A 25,395-nucleotide genomic window follows, 5' to 3' on the forward strand; every position below is an offset into this window, starting at 1 on the left:
ACTCATACGTCATCTGCCCGGAACTGCTTCCGTGTACAACTGCTGGCGCAAGCTACATTAAAGTGATTATTACGTTTTGAATATGGATATTTTTCTTACAAAAACACATCGATTCGCTACAGAAGGCCCTTGTTCACCCCCCCGGAGCCGTGTGAGACACTTTTTTTATGGATGGGCGCTTTTTATTTAACTGCTTTTGGACTGATGCATGCAACACCCGCTGAGTGGCATTAAACAGCTTGAAAGATCAAAGACAATTTTTAATATAACTCCGACTGGATTCGTCTGAAAGAAGAAAGTCATATACACCTAGGATGACTTGAGGGTGAGTAATTTATGGGCTAATTTTCATTTTTGGGTGAACTAACCCTTTAACGCACATTTACAAGAAGAGCTTCCTGTCTGAAAACTGCACCTGCCTATGGTGCGGAATACGGCAAAAAATTCAGAAGAAGAAGAGGAAAACTGCACCTGTCACGTACAGCGGATTTGAACCAGAACAAACTCAACTAACCACTGGTAAGCTAACCATAACTTTTCTCACTGATATGTAATAGCTCACTCAAATTGTCACTGCATCTACAAAACATCACGACCAGCACCCTCTAGTTAGTCTTTACTGGCTTGGTATTAAATAGGAAAGATTTTTAGCATTATAAAGCACAAAATATCTGTTCTGGGAAAAAAAAGCAGACATTGTGAGTAGCGTATAAAGCTATTCAAATCATTCTCTTAAAAGAAATAATAGAGAAGCAAAAGAATGTCACATGTTAATATCACAGGTGTCAGAAAAGTGCATTGTTGTGTAAGATTCATAGCCGAATTCAGCTACCGAAACTAATGTGATAAATATATTATTAACAATGTGCCGTAGAGGATCATTTCTCATGTTTGCCTCACAGTTCCTCCCCTTTTCTTTTTGTCTTCGCTGACAAGATATTCAAGGGCTTCATGAAATCGATTGAGAATGACTTCAAGTTTCAAGTGTGCCTCCTGTAGGAACGATGTTTAAGCCTCTGGCTCTTCGTGCATGATGATTTCAAAAGAAAACGGAACGAGAAAGCAGGAATCAATTGTATTCATTCACAAGCTTCCAGTCTTTCCTCTCCCTCTTAGTAGCCAATTTCTGGTAGTGACTACAGAGGGCAGCACAACACTGCCAAAGTCTCACTGCCTTTATGCATGAATGAACATTCTTGAGATTTCCCAGCTCTGGTTTTCTTACTTTTTATATCTTTCATTCGGTTGGTTGTTAAATTGGTAGATTTCTACTGCATGATTTTAAATACGCTTTTATGAATACCGTCATAAACACCGACACAGTTGTAACACCAGATCCATTTCATTCTCGTTAACTCCACAGCTGCTGTGATTACTACAACATCGATGGTATCGTACTAACACTTAGATGTCACAGAATATCATCACTGTCTGACAATGTCTGCACCTCTGTGGGAGTCTGTACAGTAACCTAACGGCCGCAACAATTCCATCATCAATTTCATGTTGAAGTGAAAATGTTGCTTGCCAAATAGATTATGGACAAGATAGTATATAATAAAATACATTTAAAAATACAGCTGATGTGTCTTCTGAAGCCTTCCTCTCTTGACCTGCATGCATTGATTTTATCAAAAGATTAAGGGTCCATCATATAGGAAAATACAGCAAAAACTGTGAAATACTGATACAATTTGTTATTAAAATAAATTTTAAAATGTAATTTCTTTACTCCAGTCTTCAGTGTCACATGATCCTTCAGTAATCATTCTAATATGCTGATTTGCTGCTCAAGAAACATCTCTTATTTTTCAATGTTATAAACAATTTTTTTGCTGCTTAACTTTTTTTGGGTGGAAATCATGATACACTACCATTCAAAAGTTTGGGGTGAGAAAAAAAAAAGTATACTTTCATTTAGCAAGGACATTAAATTGGTCAAAGGTGACACTACAGTAGACAATTATAATTTCTTTTTTTTTTAAACACCATTCACTGGACTTTATATTTAAAGAATCCCTTAAAAAAAAGTATCACTCTTAACTGTTTGCAACATTAATAAGGATCACTAATGATAATTTAGCACCAATAACATGAGCAATGAGCATACAAAATCATAATCATACCAACTTTCCCACTGCTCAGGAAGTATTAACCTGTGAAAAAAGGAAATTATCCAATCAGTAATACACGCATAATATTACATTTTTTTGGCATTTTTTATGAAACATTTGTGACTGTCACAAGTCGCCTTTACAATTGTGTCTATACAATACATCCCACCTTCGCTCTCTCCCTCCCTGACCCGAATAAATAGCACATGCTTTCATCACTTAGTAAGGGCTTTGCACAGCAGCGCCCACAGACAGACAGACAGACAGACACTGATAATAACACACTCAGAGGAGGGAGAGTTCTCTGAGGCTGAAGGGCATGACAGAGTGAGGCCACAAATATCGGGACAGAAATGAAATGGCTTGACAGGGGACATCAGTAACAGACTGTCCAAATGAAACTGATGAAACAAAGGAAAAAAAAATAATAAAAAATCAAACTCGTAGCCTCTTGGTGAATCTCACAAAGAACATGCACATCATATTTCACATTAAAATCAATACTTTTTTTTCTGCATTGTGACATTTTTTATTTCAATTCCCATTATTGAGGATAATAAAATAATATATTTTATTTATACCACTCGACAGTATTTGTTTTATGGTTTCTAAATGATGCTAATTTTAATGTAAAATAATAATGGTCTGCACAAGATGATTTTCATTATTACATCAGTGAAAATCATAGATATAATTAATAAAAAATACAAATTGTGAGGGGTGCTTAACTGCCATGAAATTGGCACAATGCAAAAAAAAAATAAAAATCTAATCTCTTTCTATTTTCTTTTGATTTTGAGGTGAAACACACAGACATGTTCTGTATGAGACTGGCCTACAGTGTTGAGTGAACTCACAATAGTCCTCCTGAGTTCTGGTTGGTCCCAAATGTCCAGTCTGAGGAACGACTGAAGTTCTTCGATCTGTGTACACGTTATAGCTAATATAAGCTATATAAGCTAATAATAACCCTGAACAGTTCAAGTTTGATTCCAGTGAAACTCGACACCTCAACTACACAAAAGAGCTCATTTCACCCCTAAGTCATAAATACACAGGGATTTAAAACAAAAATAATAACCAAAATATTAGGGAGAAAGAAGAAATGGTTAAAACTGTAACTATTGTAACCAACCATGTAAGTGTGTAAAAACAATCTTCACTCTGGAACTTTACCCTAAGTAACAGTTGCACATTTGACTCTTTTGCATTCTTTCTTGTAGATTAACTTCTAACTGTCATTACAATTTTTCCACATGATTATTGCTAAAATGGGAATTCATATTAATACCACTCATTCCACCCATTTCCACATTGGTCCTTGTTTGAGCAGAAACACAATGACGTCAGACTGTAATTCAAGTCTATTAAATAAATACTGTAATGGTCTGACACACTCTAAAGAAGTTTCAGTTTCAGCTCTGAAATCAGCAAAACAGTAACATAACACGAGAGAAAACTGACATTTCTCTTCCATGAAAACATTAAAATTGTGAAATCACCAGTTGAGAGGTCTCTCAGAGGCTGATTTCATACACTTCCCTCTTTGAAATCTTTAACAGCTCTTTTTTGATGAAATTCAGTTTTCTAAAAGCTCACCTTCAGCTTTTTCAGACACGCAGTAGGACCAAACGGCTCCAGATGCAGCACAGCTGAAGTCACAAATGCCCCGTTCATGTGTGTTATTGCTTCAGACCCAGAGTTCATGATATTCCGATTGATAAAAGAGTTGAATGTGTTTTATACAGTTAGTATAAAGTCCTGTAGCTGCTGTTGGGACACTTGGGTAAGATAAAAGATACCCACATCAATCCCAATGTTAATGTCACTGAGTTGAGCACCATCTCCCGTCCATGATTTAGCCCCTCGTGGACGGCTATGTCACGGGGACCAGAGTCTGTAAACGGTAGGGTGAAGGGGTTACCTTACGCTCTTACTGATCCATCAAAGTTCCTGGTTCTGATTCAGACTCATGTTGCACCTCTGGTGTGATCATTCCTCTGTGGAGCTTCTCCAGAGACCGTTTCATCTACATGAAAGAGGAAATCAAAATAACCCTTTTTTTACTTTCATAAGAAATGTACCTTGTCTCATTTGCACACAGTTTATCATTGCTATAGATATTAAAGCCAATATCCTAAGCCTAAGCTGGTTTGTCGCTCCAGCCTGGTCATACAGGTCTGTTTTTTAATGGGTTTTTGACACTTTAGTGACACCACTGATCCAGCTATTAATTTACTGGGTAACAAGTATGAAACTTCAACAACTTTGTTGGACAGAAGAAATGTCTGTCAAAGAATCCAGAGCTGTTTTCATTCTGTCACGGAATTTATTATTCCAGAAACAAATGAATCCTTCTCTACCTCTGAGATGTCTTTTACTTCATGCAATAACAGCTCAAATCTGAATAAATAAACTCATCTGGAAATATGCTCAAATTGTTACAAGTTGATGCTTTATTCTGATTGGTCAATCACAGCATTCTGCAGTCAAATATTTGTATTTCAAATATCTTGCTGAAAAACTGTGCTAGTTTGATACTTCTCATCACTCGACACTCTCTTTTGTCTCAGATAATACAATAATTTCAACTTAAATCAATATATCATATCCATTTATTGACGTTTTTGGCTAGTAGACATGTAAAAAGTGGGATAAATTTAAAGTAGTGGTCGACCGATAATGTTTTTTTGACAGCCGATGCCGATATCTTGGAAAGCAAGGTGGCTGATGGCCGATATAAAGTCGATATGATTTTATTTATTTTAATTAATATTTGAAAATTTATTAAAAAATAAATGTGTTAAATAAACATACTTATACTTTAGATGACAAAGTAATTCGCATGGACCGATCGTCACACGGAGTACACGCGATCATGCAGGATACACATACACACTTCACAAGATCTCACAACTGGACCCGACTAAGTTTGCATTTCGCCGTCAAAATAAAAGTCCCGCCTCGAACGCATCGGCCAAACAGGAAAACTTATCGGCCACTGCCGATATTTAAAAAATGCCAAATATTGGCTGATATATCGGCGTTGGCGATATATCGGTCGACCACTAATTTAAAGCATGACCAAAAATGACCAACTTTATCCCTTAATAAATGCACCGCAAAATCAATTTTGTGTTGCCTTTAACTTCTAAAAAAGTCCCCAATACTGAAAAATAGAGGTCGACCGATGTATCGGTTTTGCCGATTAATCGGCCGGTATCGGCAAAATCCACTATCGGTCGACCTCTACTGAAAAACATTACAAAAGTGTTGATGTGCTGGTCATGTTATCTATTCTGGTCACGATTTCTAGTCATTTTTCTGATTCAATACAGAATTATAGAACAAAATGTGCACTTCCAATCTCAAGAAAGAGTAATAAAAAGACTAAATATTCACAGACTGATTGACAGACAGATTGTTATTACTTCTAATTTGTTTTCAGCAAATGCAATGTTTCGACATCTTAAGTTCAGCTCAGGAACACACCTGATCCAGAAGTGTGACAGAAGACTGTAGGATCTGATGCCATTTGTTTATCTGGGCCTGGTGGAACTGCCTCTGGAGCTGCAGGATCTGCACCCACTCTCCTGCTGTCTGCGGAAGAGGACTGCGGAGAGAAAGAGTACCGAATCAGCATGCTGAAAAGCAGCGTGTGTGTACATCTACTCAATTAGTTTTACCATACCTGTCCGTTAAAGAGTACGAGTGCCAGGTCTCCAGCGTGTGTGCTGCCCGCTCCAGCGCCCAGAGTTTGTAGAACAGCATCATGTTCAGAGCCACCAGAACCACCAGACTGAAGGAAGATGAGAGAAGAGATTTCAATATAGTCGTCTATGCTCAATGATGTAATAGCAATGATGATCCGGTCATGAAAAAGTGTGTGTGCGTTTTTCTTGAAGTACAAAGACAGTCTCTACCTGACACAGATCCTATATGCAGGAGGAAGCGAGTAAAGCGAGATGAGAGAGAGAGAGAGGATCAGCAAGGAGACATATTAGGACGCGAAAGAAAGGAGGAACAGAAAAACACACTAACCAGGATGTGATATTACTATGCACGGAAAAGTGTTAAGTGTGTTAAAAGGGATAGTTCACTCGTATATCATATACTCACCCTCATGTTGCATTGTTTTTTTCTTCAGTGGAACCCAAAAGAAGATATTTTGTAGCATGTCTAGTCTGTTCTTTTTTTATACAATGAAAGTGGATGGGGACTAGAGATGCTATGCTCTAAAAAGTAGTCTACATGACTTGTATGCTTTATTCCAAGTTTTCTGAAGCCACATAATATCTTTCTAAAAATATACTGAATTTTATTGAAAAACCGTACAGTGAAAGCCCCAGTCCCCATCTGCTTTCATTGTACAGAAAAATGCAGCAGGAAAATTCTGCTAAACATGTCTTTTTGTGTTACACAGAAGATAAAAACCCATGCAAGCTTCAAATGACATGAGGACACGAGTAAAATATGACAGAATTTTATTTTTTTGTGAATGATTCATAGGCTTCACGCTGATCTTAAAAATAAACATTATCAAAACGTGTCGTCCAATGAGGCAGTCATCATTACGGTTCTGCTCTTGAGAAATCAGAGCCGAGCTTAATGTGCAGAAAAAGAAGCCACTACTGTAGTGATGACAACCTGGCAGTCTCAATGAGCTCAGATTGAATTTTGTTCATCTGATGATACAGCGGTTTGTGTTAATGTTGAAATTACAAATGCATACAGAGTAATATTTACAGACTGCCAAAGGTGAAAACACTCACATGAAGCTCACGATGAGCAGTATGGTGGAGATGCTATTGTTGCTGTTGCCGGCTCCACGCCACCTTTCCCCTAATTTCACATACTGAGCACCTGGAGAACAGGAAAATGACTCATTAGCAGGCATGTGATCAGAAAAGGAAAAAAAAAAAAAAAGAAAAAGAAAGAAAGAAAACCTGATTTATATATTATATAAAATTATTATATAATTATTGAACAATTCAAAGATTACTATTGCAATATTAGTAATTTACTATACATTTTTTAATTGTATAAAAATTAATTATAATTATTATTATCATTATTTATTTATTTATTTTACAGAACAACAGTAAAATTACAATAGTAATATTTATGGCTAAATAAATATAATTTAATATTTAAGTATTAAATAGTAAAATTTAAATACATAATTTACAAAAGGAAAACCTAAACTATTATTATACAAAATATTAGTTTTACTTTATTAAATTATATGATTATTCATTATAAATCAATAAAGACATACTATTACTGTAATATTTTTAAAGTATTTAACAATAATAATAACCATAATAATTTATTTTATAGAACAGTAGTAAAATTATGATACAACTATTTATGACATTAAAACTATAGAGCTGTTCTTTATATTACGAAGATTTTTTTTTTTGGTCAAATTTACACAAATCACGTTGGTCATACATCTCAGGTCGAAAAATTCACACATCTTTTTATTCCAGTAAAAGCATAATGTTATTTTTGTTATCATTATCATATATTTAAATATTATTATTAAAAATATTAATTTTATAAAATTTAAAAATTATAAAAAATTTTAAGACACATTACTATTGCAATAATAGTATTGTACTGTAAAATAAAATTCAGCATTTAATAAAAATAACAATATAATTTCTTTTACAGAACAGCAGTAAATTTACAATGCTAAAATTGATGGTCTCAATTTCTGTCGTTTTTTCCCCTCAGATTTAATTTAATTTACGTGGTTCATACTTCTGAGGTCAGAAATTACGGAAATCTGTATAAATACGGAAAAATCACATCCCTGATTAGTCTAGTAAAAGCAATTCCACAATCCACCACTAGATGTCAACACATTCCACATGGTCACGCAAATCAGAATTGACAAAAATCCGTTCTGGTGCTCCCTTGCGTGGACCGACCCACGAGGGACCCACCAGCTTCTCTCCTTTCACGCTCAACTCCAATTCCTCGGTCGCCCCGTTCCCCGGCACCTCCTCCCGTTCCCTCTCTTTCTCTCTCCCGCTCTCCTGCTCGTCTGGGACAGTTGCGTTTGCGTCTGCGCAGGCCGGGTGGCGTCTTGGCAGAGTCCGCAGAAGGCACTTCCCCGGTGCTCACTACAGAAATCTCCGACTGTAACAGCGTCTCCAGCTTACACACCTCCATCTCTGACGAGGGACGCAGGGGGTGATTTTTAGCACCAATGTCACAACAAATATTTGCATTGAGATGAGAACCTATTTACCCATGTGTCTGTAATACTCCTCAATGCCGCTCCAAGTGTTCTTCTCTATCAGAGCTTTCACAAGACTCCACGGCTGCTTTCTGTAGCAGATATCAGACGAGACCCTGCAGACAAACACACAATGGGTCCCTCAGCAGTGTTTGCGTTTGAAGCATAACAATACGCACATAACAATGGTCAGGAAGTTCTACCTGAGGCGGCTCTTGTGCTTGTTGACAGAGGTGAGGCAGTATCTGTGTACAGTGTAGAAGTAGTCCTGGTAGGGGATGCCTGAGGTTATGACCTCCGAGTCCACCACGTAACACTCCCCCCGGGTGCTGCTCTTGTGGAGAGTCTGCGCAACATGACAAAATACACAAAACCATCATTAAAGGAGTACTGGGTTCAGTACAAGCTTTGTTTAAAAATGCCTCAATTTGTAAAAACAAAAATCAAGGAAGTCTTGAGCATTTGTAAATATAAAAAAGCAGAAATATGTAGCTTGTATTTTTTTTAAGCACTTTATGTTTATATGTGTTATTAGAGCTGTAAAGGTGGCTAAATTGTCATTTTAGTGGTGGAACTGCTGTTCTATATAAACCATGTAAATCTAACATCTAACATTAACAAATCTCAACTAGGGCTGAATGATTAATCAAAATAAAAATGAAATCACAATATTACCAAATCACAAAGGCTGTGATTTAATTTAAAAAAAGAGAAGATTTAAGGGCTCTCTGCTGTTTTTCACCATATTAAAAAACTTAGTGGTTTAATGTTTGAAAAAGAAGAAATTAAAGCAGCCGTTCTGTAGTTATGTTGTTAAAGAAAATAATAATAATTATTATTATTATATTATTTTTCTTAAATACTTTTTTATTTTAGTGAAATAGCTTTACAATAGTAATACGTTTTTTACAATTTATCAATAATAATAATAATAATAATAATAAATCATATTTTAGTCATATTGATATACAATCAATTTTTGGACAAATTGTGCAGCCCTACTAAAAAGAACAGAAAATCTGTAACTCTTAACATTTTTTTAAAAATGTATAAAAAATTTAAAAGCATTACAACAGTAACATTTCTTATTTGTTTTATTAATTATTAGTATTAACAATTATTATTTTATAGTCATATTGATATATAATCAACATTTTTCAGCAAATCAAATCAGAACAGCTCTACAAACAAGCACAGCAAACCTGGAACTGTTTAAAAAATGCATTTTAAATCTCAATTGAAATTTTTATCATAAAAATCACAATTTGATCCCCCCCACCCCCACATCATGCTGCCCTAATACTGTACATCTGGAACATTTCTTTAAAATTGTGTTCATTATGGTTAAAAATAATAAATTACATCAAAGATCAGGTATAACATTTTACTTATTCATTTTTGTGGCTATGTTTCACATGTATGTGTTATCAGATTTAAAGAGACAGTTCACCTAAAAATGAAAATTGTCATCAAGGCAAAATTGGACCCAAATGACTTTCATTGTATAGGCAAAAAAAAAAAAAAAAAAAAAGTCTCACAATGACATTTATCTTTCTTTCTGTTTTGCAAAAAGAAATGCATACAGGTTTGGAACAAAATGAGTAAAAGATGACAAAACGTTCATTTTTCCGTGAACTTTCACTTTAATAAGAATGAAGGCAATCAAAGCAAAAGAGCTGCATGGACCCACCTGTGTTTCTACCACAGGAGCAGTTTTTGGGCCCAACGGGTTGTTGATGGCGATGGTGTAACTCAGAACTCTACTGCTGTTCCCACTGCTGCTGTCCTGCTGCCACTCGTGCACAGAAAGATCTGAACCAATCACATGAAAGAGAGAGAGGCCAGAAAGAGGAAAAGAACAGTTATAGGACAGGGAAAAAGAAGAGTGGATGATTACAGTCAGAGCACTTCAAGGGGCACTGGGAAGGGGGCAATTATCCATGCAAACAACAAAGCTCAGCACGTGAAAAAAAATACTTCTCACACCGTGCTATCCAGGCTACCATTCCTTGATCTACCATAAATAGTTTGACGTCATTTACTGTACAAAGCAGATAAAGTTACCAAGAAAAAAAAAAGAATGAGACTGGTAACTTTATGCTATATAGAACACAGCGAAACCAAATAGTCAAGCTCTCATTATCCGCCCCAAAGTGCCCTATAGGACAAACAGCATGAAAAGAGCAAAGGGGAGGGGAGAAAGAGGACACATGGGATCTGAAAGCTGCAGGAAAAAGCAATAACAACACAGCAGAAACCAGCCATGCATAGAACAGCCAACAACACAGTCAATGATTAAATGCAAGCAGGAACTCCAGTCGACTAGGGGCAGTATTTAAATAAGTATGCTGAAGGGAAACAGAATGCAACAGTAGGAAAATGAAAAATGCAATGATGTAGAAGTAGCAAAATCAGCTACAAAATGGCAGTTTTAAATCTGAACTGACCAGTGAAGTGACGTTGTGAGAAGAGGTGCTGTATGAAGTGAATGTCTGAGAACAGAAGGTCGTGGAGCTTGTCCACGCTCATGCGAACAACTGTGTTGATATGCAGCCGGCCGCTGAGGTCCGCACAGAAGGACTCCACCTCACCTGTGGATATTAAATGTGTTAAAATGAACCAGTCTGACTCCTTATCAAGGACATAGCTATTTGACGCATATTTATCTACTCTATAGAGAGAGTGGTTTCACATTTTTTCAATCTTTTGTTTTAATCTGAGAAATTAAGGTCACAGTTTGTTGTGAGAAACAAGGAGGATTTACAAGCACTCACTCTCTTCCTGAGTGTCAGAGGAATTGCTGGGGTCAGTTGGGAGCTCCTCATCATTGGTCATATCCAGTGAGGAGAGGTTTCCCAGGCTGTGCGGGACAGTGGGAGGAGACTGAAGTGACTGATTGGCCGATTCTGACTGGCTGTCCCAGCCTTCCTCCAAGATCTATAAAAAGAATAAACACTCTCAAACCAGTGCTGTTATTGTTAAAACGTAATTCCATTGTAATGTTCTTTGAGTGTAACCACTCAGGTATTTCACAGTAGGTTGACGCTTACAGTTGAGGACGGGGCAGTTCCAGTGTTTGTGGTGGGGAGCAGTGAGTTCTGGGAGCTGGGTGGACTGGGCTCAGGTTCGATGCTGGTCCGAGTAGACGGCACCTCCACAGGCTGGCAGAAAGAGGAAGAGGAGGATGGAGGTGAACATCCTGAAGCGCAGGGAAGAACTGAGGCAGATGAGGGTGGAGAGGAGTCCACCGGAGCTACCGGCACTGATCCCAGATCCAGCAGGTCAGTGACGGAGACCGGCTCCTCGCCTGGCCTACAGGACAGAAACAGACAGATGTAAGTGTCAGGGTTGTCATAGTCTAATATACAGAACTCAGAACTCCCTGACCAAAGCAGCAAAAACACTGACATGTCAACAATGTTTACATTTCAACCATTCAGTATTTATCAACTTGGCAGCAATGACAGCAAATTATGCAGTAAGCAGAGAAACTTATATAAGCCTGAAGGTACAGTAGCAAAAACTGTACATTTAATGCCAAGGATCAATGAGAGGGAGGAAAACTGTCATGCAAAACTAAAATGCTTTCCTACTGGTATTCTAAGTGGACTTTAGAGGGAAAAATTAAAATGAGAGCAATCTATATACTATGGCCTTTTTTTATAAAAAAAATAAATAAATAAAATATAGATAGATACATGTACACATTCAGCTTTCATCACATTTGTTTTCCCTTGTGTTCTACGATAAATTTAATAAAATAAAACAGAATAAACACAGGTACACAGTGTCCTTTTGGTAAATTTAATTAAAAATAAATTTCTAGTAATGTATATAATATGGCCTTCTTGAACTAAATAAAATAAAATATAGATAGATGGGTAATAACATGGTACACTGTATATATGCCTTCTGTCTGTCCTTGTGTTCTAAGGTAAATTTAATAAATACAATTTCATGAACAGATTCCTCTCAGTGTGGACTCACAGCAGGCCATTCATATGTTCAGCAGTAGGGGAGACATAGTCATCATCTTCACTAGTAAGCCCCAGCTCAGTGCCGTAACACTGGTGAACGATGTGCCATAGCTCTTTAGGAGACAGAGTCTGTGGAGGAGAAATATAATCTCAGTACTTTCAGTAGAAACCTTGGTGCAGGGCACTTCCAGGCTAAAAACTGCATCAACACCATTTCTGTGAGGCAGTAGAGGTGGTGACACAGCATTTAAAACTTTAAAGCACCATTTCATGATATAAATCAGTTTGTTAAGGCTATTAGCTACCAGCGTAATAAGGTAAAAAAAAAAATCATGCATAATGCAAAATTGGTTGAAATAGTACAATGTAAAAAAATATATATTTTAATTTTAAATGTAAAACACTGTAAAAATTCTACAGTAAAATAAACTGTTAATTGGTTAACAGATCAAATGGTGAAAAACGAATAAATAACTGAAAAACTTATAAATATAGTTATTTAATATTATTATAAAACCTATAAACAATTTACAGTGAAAAAACGTAAATATCTTTTTTTTTTTGTAAATTACAATGTTAAACTGTAAAATATGCAGGTTGCTTTGTAAAGATGTTTACATTTTTTGCTGTATTTTTAGAGAATTATTCTGGCAACCACAACTGCCAGTTTCTTTCTGTAAAAACGACAGGATTTTTAAAAATTAGTTATATTAATTTTAATTGCAGATTGTATTTAGCTATTTTAATAATAATAAAGTATATTTATAATCAACATTCCCACTGACTCTGTTTGACGTTTCAACTACAATGCGTTCTGGAATTAGCTTACTTAAAAATGCTGCCTTGAAAGGCAACTTACTAGAGTTTGGAGTTTAGAGTTTTATCTAAAAATAATAACCTACTGTTGAATGATTTTAAGATACTTTATTTTTTAACTAAAACTTGAACTACAAGAAAACATTCCAGACGTAGCAGTTGTTGAATGTTAGTTGCAACAATATAAGCCGCAGAACCTTTATATTAGTGTTAAGTTCTAACAGATAAGCTTGCAGAAGATGTTGTAGCCTTGCATTGCAATGCATCTGTAGTCACCACCTGCATCTTGCCAGGTGCTAATTATAATGGACAATCGCCAAGCAATGTTGGTCACCTGCCAAATGAAATTGTCTACACACCGACAAATACACAGCACTGATTCTGACAGGAGACTTCAAATGGTTGTGTCTTTTATACAGATAAAATGTGCACTGTCTGTCACTAGTGCAATTCTCACCTTATCCATCAGTGCATTCTGCCATAGTCTGAAGATCATCATGTAGCTGCGATCCCTTGCCCCAAATGATGTGAAGAAGTGCTGACAAATGCAAGATCGGATTTTAATCAAGGCAGAACATTTATTGTCTTAGGAGGTTCAAAATGCAGCTAACAAAAGAAATCCATTAATGGTAATTTTAGCATGCATATCCAATGTCTGCAGTGCGGTACCTTCTCATGTTCAGTGTTTATCTGGATGGCGTTAGGGATGAGCTTGGCCGTCTTCTCCTTGGTCAGACTGGTCACATCTTTCAGCAGTATGGTTATCTGGTGATATTTAGAGAGAGAAAGAATATAAAGGATTTATAAATGATGTCTACCTCAGCTAATGGATCAGACTAAAGGTTGCACAAATATGCTAATTAATATCTATGAACTACCATGTGAATGTTTTGGGTAAGTAAGAAATTAATACTTTTATTCAGCAATGGACAGTAAAATCATTCATGTTATAAAAGATTTTATAAGGTTTCTTTGAGCTCATCTGCATTTTTTGGTCTCTTGTTTCTCAATTTCCTCTTGACCTGTAGTTGTTACAGCAAAAGTAAATGTTTTCAGTAAAGTGAGGGTTACCGTAGTCTCCCATCGGAAGATATTACTATAGAAGCAGAGCCAGTTCTCAGACAGGTAGAGACGGCCCTGGAGTAGAATGTCCCTCTGCAGTGCACATGAGTAGTCTAGATAGAAAACAACATAAAATGAACAACCAGAGGCCATGTGATCATCACACAGTGCTGCGCTTAAAATAATATCACTCATTACGTTCCTTGGCTTTACTCATGAAGTAGTGACACTCACCCACTATGAGACGCTCTGTATCAGGCAGCTTTTTAAAGAGTTTACGGAAGTCTTCATTCCTCTGTTTGTACGTAGGGCTCAGAACCTATATATCAGACAGAGATATGAGCGGAGGAAACCAGCACTGTCAGCTAAAGCAAAAACACAGAGGCGTGAACTTGCCAAGACCCCAGGATACTTACATTATACCAGCTCTGCATTTTCTGAAACAGAGGAAAAGATGAAAAAGGGTCTTGATTTCCATTTTTATTTTTCAAAGATTACATTAATTGCATAAACATGTACAAGCTCAGTTTAAAGTGAACAATCAAAATGGACCCTATTTACTTTTTTAATGATTGTTATTTGTCTTACTGTGCACAATTCATAAGTGCATATTATTCAAAAAAATAAAAATTATATAAAAAAATAAAAATTCACATATGTTTCAACCAGTGCATGCTGTCTGTGTTTCAGGATACTGACTGCAAACCTGAATATCCAATGCAGATTCTTCATGCCTAATCAATCCGTGATGTACACTACTGGTCAAAAGAAAATTAAAACTTATTTGTGATTTCTGAAGGGTGATGTGACACTGAAGACTGGAGTAACGGCTGCTGAAAATTCAACTTTGCCATCATAGGAATAAATTACAATTTAAAATGAATTCAAATAGAAAGTTTCTAAATTGCAATAATATGTCACCATTTTACTGTTTTCACAGCATTTTTAGTCAAATAAACACAGCCTCTGTGAGCATAACAGACTTCTTTCAAAAATCTTAGTGAAGCGTTGGACGGGACTTGATATTATAAACTGTAAGAAAAAGTGAAGACGTCGAAGATCTTGATGAAGAATAACTTTTATTACAGAATAGTAGTGACAAAGTACATGTAGTACCTTGGGTTCAACGGAGTCAGACTGAACTCCGAACATCCTAAGCTCAATCATTTTATACTGCATTACGTTCATCTTCCCGCTCAACATGTAAATTAAGTTTCGTTTTAAATGTAAATTGCGGATAACAATGAAAGTGATAGCCTTCCGTTCCCACATCTTCGGTAGACTCAAGTGGGAACAACCAAATGTTCAGGTGATAAGATTAAACAGAATCCATAGCAGTTATTTCATGTACCCTTTTGGTCAGCAGATGGTTCTTGACGACCTGCTGCTTCTCCCACGCTATAAGTGACAAATTATCGCTCCGGAGGTACTATTTACATATGATTAAGATCGGAAAGAACTATCTATATGATAATTAAGCTCTTTGTAGAGAAAGGAGCATAGTTTAATACACAATTTGGAGTGGAAGCTGGGTCGAGGCAGACTATAATTTCTTACAAAACTTATTTATAAATATTATAAAGAAATATGTCACATTACAGGAGTAAAATGATTGTGTTAACTAGGACCTGTTTAATCTTCTGTTTAAAAAACATTTTTTTATCTTTCAGAACAATTTCTAAATAAATGTTTGCAACACTTGCATTCTTCCTGCCTTATTCATTCAGAACAGAACAGCAATACAGCGCTCAGTATGTGGGCGGAAGAGCAAGCACCCATCATATCAAACATTCAGATGATATTCAGACATTTAGAGTGAGGACCATTAACCAATCTCACCAGGCGAGAACGTGGCTTACCTTGGCATTGCGGGTGAAGTGTCGGGCTGCGAGCGGGTAGGAGGAGGTGGATGAGGAGGGAGTGGGAGGCAGGGGGCTCTCTGAACCCCCTCCGCTTCTGTCCCCGCCAGTCTCCCCTTCACTGGCTCTTCCTCCCAGCACACGGCGGCGCAGGGAGGGCGAGCTGCCAGGAGTACTGCGTGGAGAGTTACTGGCGGTACTGCAGGCGGAGGAGAAGTAAGGTCAGAAAGGAGACACAGACAGTCATCTGGCATTCCAGCACTGCTCTTCAACATCCCTTAAAGGGCAACTGGGTCATGTACAAGGAAACGACAGAAAGGACAAGGTTTATCCACTATTTACCAAACAGCATGTATTGATTACAACTAACTGATTCTGGTTTACAACATACAGTATGTAAGTTAAGGAGCGACTCTAGCCTCTAAGATGTTTCAAAACGCAATCAATCTGATATTATGAAGAATTTTAGCGAGCACACTTATGAACAAACTGAAAGAATGTGCAGTATGGGTCCTATATTATGATTTCAGGTCGAAGCCCAAGAATAAAGAGCATATTTATATGAATAACAATCGTTTCCATAGTAGCATTCCATTCCTGTTCCAGTAAAATAAAGGTGACAACACAGATAGGGGCTTCTGTACACAAACACAAAGCCTTATCTGTTCACTAACATTTGATCAGTCTGATGAGACATTTAAATGCCAAACATATGAGACCTGTTTAGTCAAAGGAGTGCTGGTAGTGGCTTTAAGGCATGTGAAATCAATCCTTAATACCAGTTGTTAAAAACAAATAAGTAAAAAATAAATACATGTATACATTTTATATATATATATATATACGATGTCACCATGATTCATAATGTTAAGATGTAAAAACAAAAACAGTAAAAGTGTATTTAATGTTTTACACTAATAGACCATAAAATCCCAGGAAGAATCATAATTAATCGATCATTTCCATTTATATGCATCAATATAATACTTATTACAAAATAGCAATATTTACCTACAGATATTTTACTAAAATATATGAAAATTGGCTTCCGTGCAAACACTGCTGTCTTAAAAAGAGAGCCTCAAGACAAGAATGGATCACAAACCAATGATGTGAATTTTAGGAAATGTGATGGTAAAATAGCAAGCGAAAAACTGTTAAGAATATATTGTGTATATTTAATAAATCACCCAGTACTACTTGCTACTACATAACAGAATGCAAACCATTAAAGACTACAACATTAATGGAAATCAACTAATGCCAGGACTGCATTTGAAATATCTAATAAATATTCTGCCTTGACCAACTTTGACCACAAGTTTTCCTGTATGTAATGCATTTGAGTGGATGAGTTCAGTCAGTTCGAACTAAATGTTCAGTGCAAGAAAGGTTTTTGAAACTATCTTGCAAAACACCATACAACTACATAACAGACAGTCACACTTCAGGACATCAATTACACATGTCTGCTTCAAGATGAGAGAGTCACAGAAGACAATGGCGTCACTAACAACAGTCAGACCCCTATTAAAAAAAGCACTGTGGCAGTTTGCAAGGTAACCAAATTTCCAAATATGGGAGGGACCAAATGTAAAATTTAGAAATCAAATTGAAAAACCCATATTGATCAAACACTAATCTAAATATCATGTCACAGAAAAGTATAACAAAAGATATCTCTTGATAGTTAATCACAGTTTAATTCAACTTCTCTTCCACTACTCTTTATCAAATCATCTATAAGGTCTTATTGATTAGTGTACTTTATCTTTAACAACTTTGGCCTCAGCCAGTTCATATCTGCTTGGATCCCAGTCTCACGTTGTCTTGGTAACAGAGGTAAGAGGGGGGCGGGGGTCTATATCGGAGTCTCCAAGGTAACCTGGCAGGATCAGGAGAACACATTTCTCACTTAACTTGTTGGTCTAGTGGTTTCAAAAGTGAGATGTATCCAAGCACACAGCAAACCAAAAGGTATGAGCTGGTATAGTCACTTTTATTTGTCAGCAAAACCAGAGTCACACAGATCCTACCAAAAGTGAAAGAGCAGTAAAACAGCATGCAATCTCAATAAGATCCAACAATAGCCAGAGCAAATGTCCAAATATAAAACCATTTTTTGGCATTCGAAACTAAAGAGTAACAGCTTTTTAACAGTAAGACTCATTTCAAAGCAAATTACTGATGGAAACCCCAATTTCAGTGAACTGGTTCTTTTGTTTTGATCAAAAAATCCTTCAGTGATTCTATTGCGTCATGACAATCACAAATGTTATTTATTGACAGCCACTCCGTTTATTTTGATTAAATTGTCATTCAATCAAATAATAAATCACATTGATTCATCAAATTTGTTAAAAAGTAATTTTGGTACATTATTTAAATCCTCGCTTTACTCTAAATGCTCTATCAACTCACTCATCGATTCTCTGCACATCACGAATCAGACACGTGTTCTCAGCTCAATGAATCAATGAGTTGTTGACTCCAGAACCGCTTGGAACGATTTAGTTAAAGGGGTCCTATGATGCTTTTTCACTTTTTTAATTTTAATCAGTGTGTAGTGTGTATGTTCGGGTATAAAAAAGATCTAGAAAGTTACAAATCTCAAAGTCCACTCCAAAGGGAGATATTTCGTTTTTTTTAACGGACTACAGCGCTTGTTTTCCGGGCTTTGTGATATCACAAAGAGGCCCATTAGAATATCATTATTATCAAAATAATTCCCGCCTACAGAAATTCGAATGGTTGGGGGGTGGGGAGGGGCGAGGTTGTGGTTAGAACGCTTGGTTGAGTGAGTGCATCAGACGAGATGATGAAGAAGAAGTGCTGCTGCAGAGTTAGTGCATCAGAGAAAACGAAGAAGAAGAGCTGCTGTGCTGTAGCTTCAAATTTTCGGCATGTCTAGAACAATTCTTACAAGTACAACACGACATAGCTGGGCGCCGCGGACAGACGCCGAACGGCGCCGCAGATGTGCCTACACTCATACAAAATAATGTATTTGAATTTTAAAGATGTGGCGCAACGCGACGCTGCGCTTCTCGTCCGGTGCGCGACCGCCTGAAACGCTGTTTTTTTTCACCTCCGTGCCCAAACGTCTTTGTTTGGGCTTCCAAAAGCGGATGATGTCAGGAAACAGTGGTTGCAATTTATTTTGCAATTTTTAACTCTGTCCCTGAGCATTATAACCCCAATTTGCTATTGTGTGCTGCACATTTTACTGAGGACAGCTTCCACAACATGAGGGAGTACAGTGCCTGCCGGATTCGCCAAAAAGCTTTTGTTGAAAGACGGAGCAAGGGGCGTGGCAGTACTGAAACACTGTCTAAGCTGTTAGCCAATCACAACGCACTGGGACAGCTAACCAATCACAACACATTTTGTTTTTCGGAAGGCGGACCTTCATCAAAGCCGGAACTAATCGAGCCATTTGTGCCAGGATGGGGAGAAAGGTATTTTAATAATGTAAATTATGTGAAAAATAATGCGTTTTTCGAACCACCAAGCATGAGAGCATGTTCTAGTACACCCCCAAAACAAAATCAAGACTTTGTAAAAGAGCAAAATAGGACCCCTTTAAATAGGTGAACGAGTCGTTCAGCCTGATTTAATGGACCGGTTCGATCGATTCATTTAAAAGACTCGACTCAATTGAATCGGACATCGCTACAGCAAACGTCAAATAGAATGAACGGGCGGTCTAATGCTGAAGCTAAAACAATACTAATGCCGCGAGCTTCAGCTGCTGGCATCTACACTGCGTAAACCAATGCAAATGTGCAAAAAAATACATGCACTTTGTCATTTAAATAAAGTAAACGCATTAAGAAAGATGGGATTTGCATGCAGAACGTGCACAAATTAAAACTACAACACGCGCCAAGCTGATCCTAAGTGCTGAACGTGCATTTGTGCACACCGGGACAGATCAAACAGAGAATGTCGATGTCATCAGTGCGGTTTGGGGATGCAATCGCAGTTGCGTGCGTGTTAACACCTTAACAACCTACTACTGCACTGTGATGCAAGAAAAACGGGTAAAAGTGAACGGTCAAACAACATTAGCATACGGTTGTGTAGAAACACCAACATTCGCATGCATTGCATAAAATAACTAACCCATTTGCTACTTACTCGAACATGTCATTGGGTGTTTTCTCAATTCAATGCGCGATACCCATGTTTATTTTACAGTAGCCTCTCAGTATGGCACTGCGCCTACACAACAGACGGTACATTCAGATTAACTAGCCGAATGCATATTCGAGACACTGCGTCCTCTGTTCATCCGCAGCCCGTTTTAGTCCAATAAAACGCGATCGTTCAACATCCCCATCCCAAAAGAGGTACCGGACACCCTGTAAAACGCAACGACCACAGCGGTCCCACCATGAGCTCTCCGGCTATCCTAAAGCAACCTACACACTGGGTAAGAGAGGGAGGGGGAGGAGAAAAGAGGATGAACTGTGTGGAGGAGGGAATCAACACCGTTTAAGGCAGTGGCCCTCTCTTTACCACCACACACCAGGGCCAAACCATAGGGGATTATGCTTAGAGTTTATGTCAAAGCACTTGAGTCAGTAAAACTGGATTGAAATGCTTTGCTGATGGACTGGACACCTGGAGTTGGCAAGGACACAGTCATTCAAATTAAGGGAATCAATCCTGTTCCCAGTTTGTATAGAGACCATACAGTGCATTATAATCCTCAGAGGTCTGGCTGTCTCCATAATCTGTGTTCCTGGGAGAGACTGCCATAATCTCAGTAAGAAGGGTGAAGGGAGGCCAAGACATATAGATATACAAATACAGATTTGCATGTCAAAAAAATCCAAGTTAGGATCCTAAATCATATGCAGCCATTATGGCAATGGATAAAAGTAAATAAATAAATGCAAAGGTATCAATTTTGCTCTAAGCATCTTCACTAATATAAAAAATGGCAAAATGAATTGCGACAATGGGGTCAGACTGAAAACAATGGCGTATTTTCTGAAATATAAAAAAAACATTTTAGTCATCTGAAATGTGACTTATTTCAGGTGCGATTCCATACGCTGGTAGTTTCAGTACATTTAAAGGAATTGTTGTGGAGTACGAGGAACTAAAATATACAGATTTTATATTATTTCTGAATATAATAATAAAATAATAATGTATAATAAAGCAATTTTTACCAAGTTTAATTTATATTCAGATGTAACTGGAAAATACGGTAGATGCAAGTCAATTATGTACAAGTGTTCTTTAGACCTCAGGAAACGGGGCGATCAATGTCACTCTACCTTTCACTTCTGAGCCTTTAGTGGCATTGATCAAACACAGAAAATGCCTGTGCAATAATCCACTAGAATTGAGGTTTTGAAGCTCAAAGCAAGTCAATCTATTTCTGCAATCACATGTATCTGTAGGGAACAGAGCTTAAAATGTGTGTGATCTGAGAAATTCAGCAGCACTAATCAAGTCTCCTAAAAGGATCTTATGTTTATATATGGACTTATGGCACGCAGGACCACAAGTACATCATGGTCAAAAAGGCCAAAGCACCCAAAAGAGGCTTAGACAAATGAAATCTTCAGACTTAAGAAGCAAGTCAAGCAACTGATGTAAACAGGGTGAACTACAGGCAGAAAAGGAGAAAACAAAGTGCATGGGTTGCACAGAGGTTTAAACAGGCTTGAATTTTAATCCTACAACCATCCATGCTACATTAGGAGGTGATAGATAAAAATAAATAACTATTTGGTTAATGTTATTCACAATTCATTGGAGCTGATGTTGGTACAAACCCTAAACTTGTCTCTTGTCATTTCAGATGTTGTGCAAACTTGCATGTCAGGAATTTGAATTGATTTTGGACAGATAAACAACCTACAGATGCTGCCAAACAAACAAGGCCCATTCTACAGTCAGCAAAAACTATTAATGCAAGTGAGCAATAAACAGGCTTTACCTCTTGAACTTCAGATTAACACAGTTCTGTCTACAAATAAATGGATTCATCACATGTAAATGATTCACACTGTAATGCTCATTCATGCATGTCTGAATCATTTCAAAGGTGACAATTCACAGCCATGAAAATGTATTTTGTTTGTTTCAGACTAACAAGGATTGTGTTCAGAGCTGCTGGATTAATTGTAAGGTTTAAGGTTCTAGTAAGCTAATAAATAAATAAGCACTTGCTAAACAATATCCAGAACCTTGTAAAACGCTCCAATTTGGTGCTAGTCTTCGAAATGGCTGAGCAACAAAACAGAAAGAACTAGGTCAGTGAAACCGGTTGGTAGATGAGAAGGACAAGGGCACAGCTGTTCATGTGCCGTGCATAAAACACCTTCTGCTCTCAAAGCTAGTCTTTTCACTGGCTGACAGTCTTCACTGCAGCATCAAAACAGCGGCTTCTGATTGGGCAGCAGTGACATCACCAGAAAAGGCGGAACACTCCCACTGGGTAATAGTGATGACGTCATATGTACAAGAGCCAGACAGCTCAGATACAGCCCCACCTCCATCTCTCCACTGCCAAGAGCACTCGTCCTCTGTGGTCTCTTTTCTGTCACTCTATCATCTTTCCTGTTATTCAATGAAAAGTACTCAATAAACCTCACCTAATTACAGTGTTTCAGGACTCTGTTTAATTTGGTCCCTGGAACTATTTCTGGACCAATTCACTGTAATTATAACTAGCAATAAAAACACAGCGTTTATATGCTTTTATGGAACTGTTACAGTAAGAGTCAGGCCATATTTCTGGATTGAATGATGCCAGTTTACTAAGGAACGCTAGCATTTTCATTTGCATTAAAATAATGTTCTGGATCAATACAAGGTAAACTCTACTGATAGCATTTGTGGCATTACTGGTGGTTTTATTTTCATGTAATATTAAATAAGTAATACTAACGGTGTTATTTATTTATCTATCTATCATGCCATGACAAAAGCTGTTATACCCAGTAAATTTCATGTGATGTGCTTAAGGATACAAGAACAGTTCTTTTTAAACAGAGACTAATTCTAACACTTTTAATTAAATAATTAAATTACTTGTATAATACTTGGACTACTTGGAATTACTTGGACTGTGTGTGCCTATCTTTTACCATGTTTCTTGCCGTCTTTATACATGCAACTAAGGAAGGAGTCAAACCCTTTTCCAGTGGTAAATTACATTATGCCACAGATACTGTTGCTAGAGCTCAATTTGCATTGCACTCTGAACAAATTCTGAATTAGACTCTGAAGGGAAGAGAAACAAACACTTCTTTAAATCAAGAAATGACTTTTTTTTTAATTAAATTAACAAAAAAAAATCGAATAAATACACAACAATGAAGAAAAAAAGACAAACTATCTATGGAAAATATAATGCTAATAAGTGGGTCTTAAAACAAAAAACATATCATGCCTAACCACAGAGTTTCTCCACCTCTTTTCATTGCATCTGCACATACAGGAATATCCCTCTGCGCATCTAGCACAGAAAAAAAAAAATGCAGCGCAAGGAAATGCTGCTGACTGCACAAGCGGGAGGAGGAACACACTGACCTGCTGCTGTCACAATCGGAGTCCTTGCTGAGAAGGCTACGGACAGACCAGCGAGAGCGCCTGCTTAAGGAGTTGCTCCATGACCATGAGCAGGATGGGGGTAGGAGAAACACGGAGGGGCTGCCCTGCTCTACCTCTTCTACATTAGAAACCATCGGAGGCGATGGAGATGCACATGACGGGCTTTGGCTTCTATCTCGTTTCCCTTGCCCTTTATCCCAACGATTCTTTGATATGTCCTCTTGAGACACTTTGGCTCTTCTCTTCTCTCGGTTTCGCCTGCGAGAGTGGTACCGGTGTGGCTGTGGGCTTGGGGAGCAGGACCATGCCTCCGTATCGGACGATGGTGGGAGAACATTCAGGATTGGAATGGAAATGGGCTCAGCTATGGTGATTTCAGGAGGTGGTGTCACAGCCATCTTCTGCAGACTTTCATATATTACCTAGAACTTTCTGCATCATGATTGTCTAAGGCTGACAGTTTCATTGAGGACAAGTTTCATCACGCACAATCATTCGTTGAGAAATGCCAGATATTTCCTACTCTTTAGTCTTCTACATGTGGTCTAGAAATTCCACTAGAGCCCAACATAAATATTCCATTATGGAAATACAATCTGATGACATTTAGACAGGTCTGCATCTATTACAACTCACTGTCATGAAGAAAGAAGTCAGCAGTTCAGGTTCCTTCACAGTTGTACAGCATATATACGACTCCTGCAGCAGGAACTCAAAAATTAGGTGGAGCCATCACTGAAATATAATATACATGAAAGTGTACAGCCATCTCTTGTGCAGGTCATTTTCAGAGGAAAGAAAAATTGAGCATTTGAGCAGTCGAATTTGCTTGCAAATGTCAAATCCATCTTCTTCCTGTTTCTCTGTTGCAACTAAAGTCGTCCTTCAAAAAAGTCTCTGCCCCCTTTTCTTCAACAAGCAGTTCACAAAAAATGCAGTTTTGCAATCTGCTTCGTTATCACGATTTGCACATCAGGTATGATAAGATCATGTTGCTGAGGAGGGGAAAAACTGTATTTGTTTTGAACTTTTTCAAACCACAGACTAAACATTTTTTTTATACGAGCTTCTTTATATCGTAACCAAAACATATCTTTACAGATCAATTGTATAATGTTATGGTATGTCAGGGATGCGTATCCAGTATTACATAATTTACCACTTAGGGAGTCACTCTTAAAGCACTTGTGAGTCTTTTTTATTTATTTTTTTTATTTTAAAGGGATAGTTCACCCAAAAATGAAAAGTCTGTCATTAATTACCCTCATTTAGTTCCAAACCCGTAAGACCTTTGTTCATATTCGGAGCACAAATTAAGATATTTTTAATGACATTTTTTGATGCTTTCTGACCCTCTATAGACAGCAACGGAACTGAAACTTTTTATGGCCCAGAAATGTAGTAAGGACATCGTTAAATACTCCATGTGACATCAGTGGTTCAACCGTACACTGTAAAAAAAATCTGTGACATTTACGGTAAAATACTGGCAGCTGTGGTTGCTTTAGTTCCAAACCCGTAAGACCTTTGTTCATATTCGGAGCACAAATTAAGATATTTTTTATGACATTTTTTTATGCTTTCTGACCCTCTATAGACAGCAACGGAACTGAAACTTGTTATGGCCCAGAAATGTAGTAAGGACATCGTTAAATACTCCATGTGTCATCAGTGGTTCAACCGTACACTGTAAAAAAAATCTGTGACATTTACGGTAAAATACTGGCAGCTGTGGTTGCCAG

At 37.4% G+C, this 25,395-nt stretch overlaps 1 protein-coding gene across 4 annotated transcripts in view; it reads right to left on the reverse strand.

The window, feature by feature from the left end:
• Nucleotides 1-2,658: 2,658 nt before the first annotated feature.
• The window catches only part of LOC107685915 (GRAM domain-containing protein 1A-like), a 25,531-nt gene continuing 2,794 nt past the window's right edge, over nt 2,659-25,395 (reverse strand). The window contains exons 2-21 of one of the 4 annotated variants that reach the window (XM_016482667.1): nt 23,633-24,648; nt 16,076-16,274; nt 14,633-14,653; nt 14,451-14,535; nt 14,226-14,329; nt 13,824-13,919; nt 13,612-13,692; nt 12,349-12,467; nt 11,412-11,673; nt 11,136-11,298; nt 10,809-10,952; nt 10,052-10,173; nt 8,565-8,707; nt 8,374-8,477; nt 8,066-8,296; nt 6,887-6,977; nt 6,038-6,049; nt 5,806-5,913; nt 5,607-5,727; nt 2,659-4,143 (exon numbers count right to left, since the gene is read on the reverse strand). In XM_016482667.1, the coding sequence (XP_016338153.1) occupies nt 4,048-4,143; nt 5,607-5,727; nt 5,806-5,913; nt 6,038-6,049; nt 6,887-6,977; nt 8,066-8,296; nt 8,374-8,477; nt 8,565-8,707; nt 10,052-10,173; nt 10,809-10,952; nt 11,136-11,298; nt 11,412-11,673; nt 12,349-12,467; nt 13,612-13,692; nt 13,824-13,919; nt 14,226-14,329; nt 14,451-14,535; nt 14,633-14,653; nt 16,076-16,274; nt 23,633-24,051 (2,721 nt within the window). In that variant the 5' untranslated portion in view covers nt 24,052-24,648 and the 3' untranslated portion in view covers nt 2,659-4,047. Of the gene's footprint in view, nt 4,144-5,606; nt 5,728-5,805; nt 5,914-6,037; nt 6,050-6,886; nt 6,978-8,065; nt 8,297-8,373; nt 8,478-8,564; nt 8,708-10,051; nt 10,174-10,808; nt 10,953-11,135; nt 11,299-11,411; nt 11,674-12,348; nt 12,468-13,611; nt 13,693-13,823; nt 13,920-14,225; nt 14,330-14,450; nt 14,536-14,632; nt 14,654-16,075; nt 16,275-20,215; nt 20,863-23,632; nt 24,649-25,395 lie in introns of those variants that run through there. The other 3 variants (XM_016482693.1, XM_016482675.1, XM_016482684.1) reach the window with 3 other exon arrangements.

This window comes from Sinocyclocheilus anshuiensis, unplaced genomic scaffold (genome assembly GCF_001515605.1).
Source record: "Sinocyclocheilus anshuiensis isolate Anshui unplaced genomic scaffold, SAMN03320099.WGS_v1.1 scaffold389, whole genome shotgun sequence".
Lineage (NCBI taxonomy): Eukaryota > Metazoa > Chordata > Actinopteri > Cypriniformes > Cyprinidae > Sinocyclocheilus > Sinocyclocheilus anshuiensis.